The 13,067-nt window shown below is 36.5% G+C and overlaps 3 protein-coding genes across 3 annotated transcripts; 2 read left to right on the forward strand and 1 right to left on the reverse strand.

Moving 5' to 3' along the window:
- Positions 1-1,030: 1,030 nt before the first annotated feature.
- Positions 1,031-5,020, forward strand: LOC130506149 (integrin-linked protein kinase 1-like). The gene is made up of 12 exons (XM_057000785.1): positions 1,031-1,581; positions 2,443-2,517; positions 2,606-2,710; positions 2,803-2,888; positions 3,144-3,264; positions 3,367-3,446; positions 3,518-3,580; positions 3,685-3,806; positions 3,935-4,020; positions 4,222-4,346; positions 4,482-4,613; positions 4,743-5,020. Exons 1-12 carry the CDS (start codon positions 1,150-1,152, stop codon positions 4,747-4,749), a joined length of 1,434 nt encoding a protein of 477 aa, XP_056856765.1. The 5' UTR covers positions 1,031-1,149; the 3' UTR covers positions 4,750-5,020.
- A 1,635-nt stretch (positions 5,021-6,655) lies between these two features.
- LOC130506147 (uncharacterized) lies at positions 6,656-10,019 on the forward strand. Its single transcript, XM_057000783.1, has 7 exons — positions 6,656-7,618; positions 8,244-8,567; positions 8,640-8,769; positions 8,850-8,969; positions 9,047-9,223; positions 9,311-9,550; positions 9,633-10,019. Coding segments are annotated over exons 1-7 (1,251 nt in total). The 5' UTR covers positions 6,656-7,616; the 3' UTR covers positions 9,891-10,019.
- Positions 10,020-10,400: 381 nt separating this feature from the next.
- On the reverse strand, positions 10,401-11,687 carry LOC130506148 (probable E3 ubiquitin-protein ligase ARI11). Its single transcript, XM_057000784.1, has one exon. It carries the CDS (start codon positions 11,685-11,687, stop codon positions 10,401-10,403), a length of 1,287 nt encoding a protein of 428 aa, XP_056856764.1.
- Between the last annotated feature and the right edge of the window lie 1,380 nt (positions 11,688-13,067).

Below are 13,067 nucleotides of genomic sequence, written 5' to 3' on the forward strand. Positions count from 1 at the left end.
AATATCTACTCAAATTTAGGTTTCAACATTATCTGTTTGATTAGATTTTAAAAAGAATTGGATAAATATATATATATATATATTAATATACAAGATATATAAAAACGATATTTTAATATATAACTGCAAACTTAAATAATCATGAAAATCACAAATAAAAGTGAGTATCTGGGTTTCTAAATATTTTTTTCAAGTATTTTTATTCAAAGTAACTATATTGATTATATCGATTTAGAACGTTTTTCAGAACAATTCTAATAATACAAACTATAAAAGTATTAGTGTAAAAGTATTAATGAATTTTTAGTTAAATATTTTCTCCGTTTTGTTTTAATTGTCGTTGTTATGAAAAAAAATTTGTTTTAAAATAAATATTGTTTTATAGAGTTTTAATGCAAAGTTTATCAAAAAAAAAATCATTTTATTTTTTATTGATTAAAATATGGTTAGGTGTATATATAATTGTGTTTTTATTTTGAAATATATAAAGTTATATATTTTCTTAATCCGTATATATAATCCTAGAGAAACGGAGTGAGTAATGGATAAGGTATTTCTACAATTTACAATTTAGATTGTTTACAAATCGGCTTTAAGAAATCCAAAGGTTAATATATTGATACAGCCGACGACACGTCAGCCTTATCCGCACAAATTTTCAACTATGAGAATTTTGCAAGGCTAGTTTCTTCTTTTTTTTTTTTTTAAACTCAACTTCGTACTTTTCATTAACCAAAAGATACAAACTCCATAATTTTGCAAGGCTAGTTTCATAATTACAAAACGTTCAGGGTTTAGTTTCATAATTACGAAAACAATATAACTAAAATACCGGTAAAGGCCACCCGAAAACAAGTGGACGACGATCAATTATTAGCAAGAGTCCAAAATCACGCGGGACGCTGCCACACAATGATTGAAAGCGAAAGTCAAATCTGAAGTCAATGGGAAACAGACGTCGTCCCCATACTAAATAATTTCTCAAATTAAATTATTTCCTCTTGATAAACCAACGCGCATCAACCGGATCTCATTCCAATAACTTCCTCTTCTTCCATCTCTCAAGAACAAAAAAAAAAATGTGATTTGACTATCCGTTTGAATTTTACTTTTGTTGCTTTTAAGATTCGAAATCGAAGAAGCGAAGCCATGGCGAACCTCGCGGGACAGCTGAAACGCGGAATCTCGAGGCAACTCTCATCCGTATCGCTCCGCCGCACGTTCAGCCGCCAGTTCACGCGCCAGGCCTCGCACGATCCTCGCCGCAACAACATGCGATTCAGCTTCGGCAGGCAGTCATCTCTCGATCCGATACGAAGGAGCCCTGATCAAGGTTCTGGCCATCCTCAGCTCGCCGTCCCCGATAACCTCGACGCTACTATGCAGCTCCTCTTCGTCGCCTGTAGAGGTGATGTTGAAGGCGTTGGGGATCTGCTTGACGAAGGGATCGATGTGAATAGTATTGATCTCGATGGTCGTACCGCGCTTCATATAGCTGCCTGTGAAGGTCATGTGGATGTTGTGAAGCTTTTGCTTACTAGGAAGGCTAATATTGATGCTCGTGATCGTTGGGGAAGCACGGTAATGTGAACTAGTTTTTCATTGTATTTGATCAATCCTTGTGTCTAGTTATGGGCGGTTATTAACTGATTTTTAAATCCTAACCTGAACCACGGATCCAAACATTTTTGGAAAAATACCCGAAGGAGCCTAAGGGATAACCGGATAAGTATTTGGATATCAAGTATTATCCGATTTTTCAAAAAAAAAATTATATGATTCAAACTGCAGCCTGAATTAGTATATGAAGTAAACTGAATTATCCAACTCTACCTAGAAGTTAGAATATCGACTTATGAACAATATTCAAGAAACCGTGAGTAAACTATTAGGCGTTTTGTATAAGCTTATTGACTAGGTGAATTATTCGGAGACTAGATGGAGACTATGCGTTAATGAATAATTTATTTATTTATTATTACATATTTGTATTAGGTATTTAGTTTTTTAGGTTTAATTATAAAATTATTTTGATGAATTTTTAAAATTATATATGCAAAAAATGAAATCAGATGAATTTGTGAACATACACTCATATTGATTTAACCGATTTACATCAATTTATATTGAACTAGACCAATTTGAACCGATTTACATCAATTTATATTGAAGTAGACCAATTTGAACTGATTTTAATCGGTATAGAACGGTTTAACCCAATTTGAAATGATTAAATCGGATTTAAAAAAATAGTTTTGGCTATGACCTATTTAAGAAAACTGATTTTTAGAACATTTGGTCATGAGCATGGCACCAATAATTCAAAAATCTGAACCGATCCAAACCTAACGGATATCTTTATACCCAAACCTCCTTGCGTCTCTTTTAGTAGGTGTTCTAATGTGCTTTTGATCTAAAACTTTGGTGTTCTTGTGTGGATAGGCAGCTGCTGATGCTAAGTACTATGGTAACATGGACGTTTACAACATCTTAAAATCCCGTGGAGCCAAAGTTCCGGTATGCATGGATCAAGCTATGTTCCGTTTCATATAATCTCCAATACGTTTCATTACACTTTTCTTTTTCTTTTTCTTTTTGGTTTTAGAAAACGAAAAAGACACCAATGGTTGTGGCCAACCCTCGTCAAGTTCCTGATTACGAGTTAAATCCACAAGAACTTCAAGTTCGGAAAGCTGATGGTATCTCAAAGGCAAGGCCTCTTTCGCTTCACTTTCCCGTGGATCATGTTTTAGTTTTCCAGTTAATATGCTTTTTAACAAAAACTATACAATCACTTGGCAGGGAATCTATCAAGTAGCTAAATGGAATGGGACTAAGGTATCTGTAAAGATACTTGATAAGGATCTCTACAAGGATCATGATACCATGTATGTTTACTCTTCTCTTTAGTGAGTATCTGTCTTAGTTATCAAACAGGTCAAGAGTGATCATTCTGAATCTCTTCTTACGTTAAGCTATCAATCATTGAAAGTATATATTATGGTACTAGTTGATGATGATATGAGCTGTAAGATACTAGAATGAGTTCCCACTTCATTCCTGTAGTCCATGCCTGTTCTTTTTTTTTTTTTAATACTTTTGCTTTGACATTATATCATCTGAATGATCTTACTTACTCACAGAAACGCCTTCAAACACGAACTTACTTTATTCGAAAAGGTTCGTCATCCTAATGTTGTGCAATTTGTTGGAGCTGTCACTCAAAATGTCCCCATGATGATTGTGTCTGAGTATCATCCTAAAGTAACCTTCTCCTTCTTTACAACACTTTACAAGATTTGTCCCTCTTCAAACATCTTTGGATTCTAGGAAGTAAATTTTTTTGGGCTTGGGTGTAACTTTCAGGGTGACCTTGGGAGCTATCTTCAAAAGAAAGGGCGCCTTTCTCCATCCAAAGTTCTAAGATTCGCCCTCGATATAGCCAGGCATGTACCTTGTTTTGCAAGGATTGTATTCTAATTTTAATGTACTGAACAAATCACTTGGCTCTTCTCAGGGGAATGAACTATCTTCACGAGTGTAAACCAGAACCAGTAATCCACTGTGATCTAAAACCCAAGTAAGATAACTAAATAAAGAAGCATCTTCATGTAATGTTGTTTAAAAGCATTTTGTTGGAACCCCCCAGGTATCTAATTTTCGCAACTTCTTGTAAGGTGGCAGAAATATTATGCTCGATAGTGGAGGACATTTGAAAGTTGCGGGATTTGGTTTGATAAGTTTTGATAAGTTATCATCAGATAAATCAAAAGTCATTAATCACGGGGCACATATAGACCCTTCAAGTAAGTTATAGCACAAAATTGTTGGCATATGATGTAACATTAAGAAACTTTGATAAAATACATAAATTGTTTCTATTTTTGATATATTCATAAGAATGATTGAATTAATGAGCCAATTCTGTTTGCAGATTACTGTGTGGCACCTGAGGTTTACAGAGATGAAATATTTGATAGAAGTGCAGATTCATACTCTTTTGGTGTCGTGTTGTATGAGGTATGTACCTTATGGTTACGCTTAACGTCAATTATTGGTTAAAACTGCTCCTCTACATTTCTCGATGGCTGTATCTGGTTGGTTTAGTAATTAGTCCACCTCACTCCTTTAGATGCTCTCTAAAGTACTTCATTCTGTTTCTCAGTCACTCTAGTTGATTTCATTGAAGTAATTAGGTTTATCTTAAAAACTTTTTTTCAGATGATTGAAGGAGTACAACCATTCCATCCTAAGCCCCCGGAAGAGGCAGTGAAGCTAATGTGTTTGGAAGGACGAAGACCTTCGTTTAAGACCAAGTCCAAAAGTTGTCCCGAAGAGATGAGAGAGTAGGTGTACTCATCTCTTTTATAAACTTAATATAACCCTTTGTTTTTGCATTTTAGTGTAGTAGAGTAACATCATTTGCTTGGTCCTTGATGATCATTTACCCATCCTCTTTTCAATTTCTGTATATAAAACAGATTGATTGAAGAGTGTTGGGATGCGAAAGCTGTTGTTAGGCCGACATTTTCTGAGATTATAGTCCGACTGGACAGGATCTTTGTACAATGCTCAAAACAAGGATGGTGGAAAGATACATTCAAATTTCCTTGGTACAAACTCTTAACAACTACTCTATCAATTATGTTTTGTATCTCTGTTATCACCTTAGCCAAAGCTCTCAAATCACACATGGCATGAGATAGTTTTCTTAATCAATTGTACGTTATTATTTTTCTCAGGAAATAGCACAGAGGACCAGCAGAGGTTTAAGCTCAGAAACAGGAGGAACTCAGCAATTCAAGAGCTTACTTATCATCTTCACAATAAAATCTGCCGGTGCGGAGAATACAGAAAACATAAACGGCAGGTGTCTCCCATTTTGTCAATGTCTTATCGTGTAACAATGTATAAAGTACTTCAGCAAGCTGTATAAGACTTATGCCATGCACAGAACTGAGCACTTTGGGATACAATGTATCATATTTTGATATAATAACTAGCAAGAAAGCTCTTTATTCTTGTTGTCTTAAAGAAAGATATCATAACAAGCTAACAAAATGCATCTTTTATTCTAAAGAAAATTATCACGAACTCTACGGTCATGGCCGCACAAAAAAAAACATAAAACAAGATGGATAGTACCTCATACCGTTCTCACTTCAGCTTTCGTCTTTTGGTAGCAGGTTTCGATTTTGTTTTTGATTTGCTGCTCTCACTAAATGCTACATCAGCGAGACCATTCTCCAAAGCTTTCACTAGATTTTCGAAGTAAGTTTTGGTTGCTTCAGTCAAACCAGTTAGCTTCCTCCGGAAGTCACCAAATTTTTTTGACGAATCTTGAGTTTTGAAGATAAAATGTTTCAACTCCTCCTCTGCACAATGATGTAGCCTCTCCAAACCAGCTTCAGCTTCCCCTTGCAAATACTCGAAAAACTGTTTCTTGGTTTGTTCCTCCTCTGGAAGGTAGTATCCATATGCATATGTCCATTTCAAAACCCTTCTACATTCAATAATCTGTAATCGCAAAATCAATCACACGAGATATTGATTTGCTTTTAAGATCAAAATGTTGTAACAAATAGTGTCTCATTACTAACTCTAAACATAGTAGATAATAATTGCACCAGTCACACTCTTTTGTAGTTTAGTTATTTTAGATAAATACATGTCTACTACACTAACCTGACGCCATGCCTCTACACTACTAGAAAACTGCCGGATTCTGAGGGAAATTCCGAGGGACTATGTGTCCGTCGGAATATTCCCACGAAATTCCGAGGAAATTCCGAGGAAACACAATTTTCGTGTTTCCTCGGAATTTCCTCGGAATTTTCCGAGGAAATTCCGACGGACTGGTAGATCCCTCGGAAATTTCCGAGGAAATTCCGAGGGATAATAGAGCCGTTGATTATTCCGAGGAAATTCCGACGGCAACGGCTAGTTGGTCGGAATTTCCTGGGATGTCGTGGGAAATATCGGCAGATTTAATCTATAAATGCAAGCACCCCTCATCCTCTTCATTCACTACATATCTTCATCCTCTCTCATTCTATTTTGCACACACGAATCTGATTGAAAAAATCATGTCTTCTTATAATTATCATCGCTCTTGGATAGATCGACCTCATATGGATCCGAACACGAGATTGCTTACGCCAGAGTTCGAAAAAATCATGTCTTCTTATAATTTCCAGACGGTTATGCATCTAATTTGGGTAACTGTGTCGACAGAAGGGAAGGAAGTTTACCGGCTTAAAGAGTCACGATTGCCATGTAATGATGCAGCGCCTCCTTCCGTTCGCCTTCAAGGAACTATTACCAAAGAATGTTTATGAAGCAGTTGCCGGGATAAGTGCTTTCTTCCGAGATTTATGCACGAGATCAGTTACTCCTGAATGTATTGAAAACTTGAAGACTAACATAGCCGTGATTAAGTGCAACCTTGAGAAGATATTTCCTCCTTCATTTTTTGATGTTATGGAGCATCTTGTTTTTCACCTGCCAAGAGAATTGGAACTTGGTGGTCCTGTTCAGTATAGATGGATGTATCTGTATGAGCGGTATATGTTTCATCCAGAGATTGGAGAGTAGTATAGTTTTTTTTTTTTTTTTTTTTTTTTTTTCAGAATTCCGAGGAAATTCCGAGGATCTTGAGGGTTTCCTCGGAATTTCCTCGGAATTTTACCTTGTAAAATCAGATTTTAGGGATTTGATTTTAGGGTATAGATTCCTAGGAATTTCCTGGGAAAATTCCCAGGAAATTCCGACGGATATCAGCATTTCGTGGGAAATTCCTGGGAATTTTCCCAGGAAATTCCTAGGAATTCAGCATTTCGTCGGAATTTCCTGGGAATTTTCCCAGGAAATTCCTAGGGAATAAGGATTTAGAATCGAAAACACCAATTTACGGTTCCCAGAAGACTTACGTAAGCCTTAGTAAGTGTCTTCAATTGATTATGGGACAAGACATTGGTGTTGTACCAATTAATGGCCACTTTTCCGATTGTTGCACCGAGATCCCCAAACAGCAATGCAAGATAAACACTTATACACTTTAATGAACCTAAACGACAATACTTATACTCGATTCAATCATTTTGTAATTTGAATGTTTATTTGTCATGTACTATCAATATAAGTCTTGAGAAAACTGCCAAATTGTTCAAGGAACGGTCTAAAGTTTGTAAATCATTAATCCGAACCCCTAAACTATGGTTCCTCGGAATTTCCTGGGAATTTTCCCAGGAAATTCTGAGGAACCATAGGATTCCTAGGAATTTTCTGGGAAATTTCCCAGGAAATTCCGAGGAACCCATAATTCCGAGGGAATTCCGACGGAATTCCTGAATCCCTCGGAATTCCGTCGGAATTCTGGTAAACCGGTTCGTAAACCGAAAATTCCGACAGAATTCCGAGGGTTTCATTTTCCGTCGGAATTTTCGGGGTAAAACCAGATCTGCGGATCTTCTTCCCCATTTCTCTCTTTTCTCTCTTTTCCCTTGGCGATTTCCGGCTCCTCCTCCTCTCCCTTGGCGATTTCCGGCTCCTCCTCCTCTCCCTCTTGATATTCGGGCTCCCCCTCCACCCCCACTCCCCTAATCTCTCCCTCCTCCATGTAAGTTCTCTTCTCCCCCTCTCTTATTAGTTCTAGGTTAGATTTTAGGGAATTTTGTTAGATTTTAGGGAATTTGAGTAGATTAGGTTTTAATTAGAATTAGGGTTTGATTAGGTTTGATTAGGATTAGGGTTTTGATTAGGATTAGGGTTTTGATTAGGATTAGGGTTTTGATGTTAAGTTTTGATTAGATTTTAGGGTTTGATTAGGTTTTGATTTTAGATTTGATTAATTTTAGGGTTTCAATTTTTAGTAATTATTTTGGCTACTTTATAATTTATAAAAATTTTATAAGTCATTTAATAATTATTTTAGTTAATTTCAAAATTTTTTAAAAATTTAAAAAGTCATTTTATAATTATTTTAGCAAATTTCATAATTTATAAATAATTTTAAAAGTCATTTAAAAATTATTTTAGCAAATTTTATAATTTATAAATAATTTTAAAAGTCATTTAATATTTTTTAGATATTTTGAAATTTATAAATAATTTATAAGTTATTTAATAATTCTTAAGACATTTTTTTAATTTATAAATCATTTTAGCTGTTTTTATAATTTATAAATATATATTTTAAAAATAAATTTTATTAATTTTAATTCATTATTTTTAAAAAATTATAGGGATTCTAGTGACCAGAGTGCGAGGGCTCGATCTCGTCGGGCCCCACCGCGAGGCCGCGCTACTTCGACGACCCCTTCGGATTCTCGGGTTTCGTCTAGCCGGTCTCGGGGTTCGTCATCCTCATCGCAGAGCCCCCGTCCCGCTATGGTTCAGCATGCGGCTCCTTCTCCCGCTGCGGCCCCTCATCTTCCTCACGACTTCCCAGACATTCCCGAGCCTCATGTCGCTCCAGGAGTGATGACTGTTGCACAGCTGGTGCAACAGCCAGGTCGTGACCATCTCCCTTATCTCACTCTGTATCCTAGGGAACCCGGTCAGACTTGGTAAGTGAAAGTTTAATTTTCTTTATTTGAAAAATTAGATTCATTTTTAATAAGTTGTTTCCTATGTATTAGGTTCGACCGATCCCATAACGGGATCAGCGCTTGGATCAACAGGATGATGTATTCCGACCTCAAGAAGGGATACGCAACCTTCACAGTGATGCCGAGGGATGAGCAGGAGCTCTGGTTTCGTCAGTTTGCTGTAAGTATTCTAACTTTTAAAAATTTCTATTTTTTTCCTTTGAAATTTTATTTCTACTAATCAGGTTTTGTTTTTTCCAGCAAGAGTTCAACTGGCATCCGGATAACACGACGTTCATCCGCAACGCCTTCATCCACAAATGTATGGATTCATATTCCGGGCAAATATATGAATGGAAGCAGAAGTGGCTAGCGGATAAGGTATTTTCTTTTTTTTAACTTTATTAATATATTTTTTTAATTCTATTTAACTTTAAAAATTTTTTTTTCATTATAAGGTCCCAAAGTGGATCAACATGACCACTTGGGAGGAGTTGTGTGTCCATTGGGACAAGGACTCGACGAAGCAGGTCTCTAACACCAACTCCGCCAACCGCAAGAGCGATCGTGGCGGGAAGGGCATGTACAAGCACAATTTGGGTGCTCAGTCTATTCCCACTCTCGCAGACAAGATGGTAAGTTCAAACTCCTTTTCTTTTTAATTGTAAATTTTTAATTTTTCTGCTTTCTAATGTTTTTTTTGAATTTATGTGTTTTCCTAGGCGCAAGAAAATGAAGGTGAGCCCGTGGGTGATTTCCCTTTGTACAAGAGGATCCACACCAACAAGACCACGGGCCAGATTGATGACGGTCTTGCGCAGGAGGTTGTCTCCCTGGTGGACAGTATGACACAAGACGAGGAGGCCCGTCTCTCCCAGATCCAGGCCGATCTCGATCTTGACGCCACATCTACTGAGTCCACTGCCCTCTCTCAAGTCCGAATCAACGAGCTTCTTGAATCGGTAAGATATTTTGTAAATATCAATTTACTTATTAATTTTAAAATTTTTTTCTATGATTAAGATTTTAAATTTTCTTTTTCAGGCGATTCCAAAGAAGAAGGGACGTTTGGTCGGTTTGGGTCGTCGATCCAAATCGGTTCCTCCTACGTCTCAGGTGCCAGTTGATCCTACTCTGATGGATCAACTGAAGGATAAGGATGAACGCATCCGTCAGTTGGAGGAGAAGATGGCGGCTCAAGAGAGAGCTAGAGAGGCAGACAGGAGGCGGAGTGAGAAGATGATGGCGGCCTTCATGAGGCAATTCCCGGACCAGAACTTCGACGTCGACGAGGACGAGTAGTTCTAACTTTAATTTATGTTTTAAACTTTATTTTTATTTTCTGTTTTGTATGAATATTACTTTTGAACTATTTATATTATGTTTTTTATTTTAATTTTCAATTTAATAATTAATTTTCGAATTTAATAATTAATTTTCCAATTTAATTAATAAGAAATAAATTAATATTTATTATTAATATAAATTATATTTTACGAAAATTCCGAGGAACGAAGGCCCTCGGAAATTTCCGAGGGAAGTGTTCCTCGGAATTTTCCGAGGGAGTCTTCCGTCGGAAAATTCCGAGGAATATTCCCTCGGAAAATTCCGAGGGAACAATTTCCTCGGAATTTTCCGACAGTGTTTTCCGAGGGACATTCCCTCGGAAAATTCCGAGGGATATTCCGACAATGGGATCACCGTAGGTGTTCCTCGGAATTCCCTCGGAAAAAGTCTCCGTCGGAATTTCGTCACAAATTTCCGAGGGAATTCCGACGACTTACGTTATTCCGACGATATTATTCCGACGGATCATTTCCTGGGTTTGTCGTCGGAATACGTGAATTCCGACGACATTCCGAGGATATCTTCCCTGGGAATCGAGCAGTTTTCTTGTAGTGCTACGGTGAACTGGAGCTGAGACTCTGTTGTGCCTTGTCTGAGACTAAGCAACTTAAGTTGCACCGACTGGAATTTCTTCAAATCTGCCATGGCTATTACCCTCGAAGACTGGTTGCTTGACCATCTTTCATAATAATGCATGTATCTGTCGATTGAGCTTTTCGCCCTTTTTCTCTTGTTAATATCAGTCTCATCATCACCCTCAAACTTGTTGCACTTCTTGTGATCAGTAAATGGACGAAGACAATTCCAACAAAACATACATTTACAAATCGAGCATCTCATAACGTTACATCCCATGCTCTTCTCGATCTGACGTTTGCAATTAGGACAAGGCTTTGTGTTGGCAAGTATCCAGTTCGTGTTCTCGGATTCATCAGTGTTCTTAGCTATCCATTTCGACACCGTGTCGCAGTCCACAGGGCGGTGAGCATCTTCACCGCAGTTCCAGCAGAATTCATGAGAACACAAGCAAGAAACATCGTAGTGTTCACTTCCACTTCTACTTTCAAAATCAATCGCGTTTTCGCATCCAGGTGACGGACACCATTTTATCTTGTTTCCGCTAGCTTCAACGTAAGATCTAACAAAGTATCTATAGTACTTCTCCTTAAGTTCTTTATCGGTTATGACCTTATCGATCATATCTTGACATGCCACGGCAGAACAAGAAGGCTCAGGACACTTAACCGTCAAACAACCAGGACCGTCATTGATTGATGTAGTGATGTAACCGGTCCAACATGCATTGCAATAAGGATGACCGCAAGAAACGGTTGCAACTTCCTTTTGGGGATACGACTCGAAACAAATTCCACATTCAATATTCATTTCTCTGTCATTAAGATCAACGACGGGCTCCTTCAGTATACCAACGAGTTCACGGACTTTCTCTTCGTCAGTGAACCACTCATCTTGGACTTTACTAACATTCCACTGGTAGTGAAGAAGCAGAACGATTGCTTCGACTTGGCTTATTGAAAGAACTGTTGAAACTTGTTCAATATCGGTTCTTTGATGCTTGCGAATGTCGTCTTCCTTGAGAACTAAGTAACTAAGCTGAGAACGTTTTGTTGTGGAAGCGTTGTCCATGTCTTGATCGGTGAATTCATAATCGGAATCTACCTGGTTGTCACTCAATAAACTCTCCTCGCCTGAATCAGTATTGACCATGACATCATCATCGGAATAATCCATGATTGACTTATAGAAAAACCCTAAAACGATTAATGATTTTGAGATTTATACGAAGTTAGGGTTTTCACTCTACGAAGCTCTAGGCTAACAAATTATCTCTTTTGGTCATCTGGTTCTCTACGTAATTAGGGTTTTCACTCCACGTTGTATAAATATTTAACCAATGAGTTCTCTACACTTGTGACCCATCAGAGCTTTAAGCAGCGTATGAAGGGGAGCCAGAACCAATAGCCGCTGGCCACATCTTTTTCCCCATATACATCATAAAAATCAACTCTATCAGACTTTCAAGATTCAACAATGAGGATATTTATATTTAATTATTTACATATCAAAAGACAACAACCAATGTAATGCAAATAAGAAAATTAATTATAATTATAACAAAAACCTAAAAACTGTCATTTTGAGTAGCGGATCCAATATTAGTTGAATTCAGAAAAATTGATGCAATGTAATATACCCAAATAATAATTAAATCGACTGTAAAAAATAGACTAGATATAACATATTTAAAATCATATTTCTAATTAAAATAATATAATTTACTAATATAAACTATGCATACAAATTAAATTAATTTAAAATTTAAATTAAATAACAATCAACTATAATAGTATTTAATTTATAAATATTTATATTCATGCATGAGTTTGGGAAAATCACTTATTAATAATTATATATGATATTTTAATTTATTAAAGATGTCTTTGTAATTAACCATCATAAGAAGTAACGTGAGTGAGACACATATGGAACTAGTTTTTAAAATTATGCTATAGAGATATATATCAGAAACTACAAAACTACGAAATAATAATAATAATAATAATAATAATAATAATAAACTGTTTTTTTATTCAGTTTGTCCACCCCATATTTGTGGTGGATGATTAGTACCACTTGTATATCAAATTCCATTTGTTATTTTAGAGTGTTAACAGTACATCCACTTTTACTATTTTGACACTTTTCATATCCACTTTTTTTAATGCTTCCCATTCCCAGCCTTATTTTTGCATAAAGTTAGACCAACAACTTATTGAAGCATTCAATTTGGATGATGGTGATGTTAGAATGTAAGTTAAACTTAAACATCAAATACATCTTTGGTTAATTGGTGATTTTTTTTTTGAAAACTATCCGTAGTGCTTCCTTTTTTTACTAAACTTTTGCGTACTGTTTCTGATTGAAGATTCCAAGATCTGTATTTTTGGTGGCCAATGGTTCGAAACGGTGCTTACGAGTTACGACGAGGGGCGGCACAATTGTGCAACATGTAGTAAAAAATGTTTTGGAAAAAGGTGCGCACGTAATTGTTTGTTTTTTCGCTAAAATATAAACAAGAATACATAAAATAAAATTCTGGTCGCCGCGAAG

Source organism: Raphanus sativus, unplaced genomic scaffold (genome assembly GCF_000801105.2).
Source record: "Raphanus sativus cultivar WK10039 unplaced genomic scaffold, ASM80110v3 Scaffold2937, whole genome shotgun sequence".
NCBI lineage: Eukaryota > Viridiplantae > Streptophyta > Magnoliopsida > Brassicales > Brassicaceae > Raphanus > Raphanus sativus.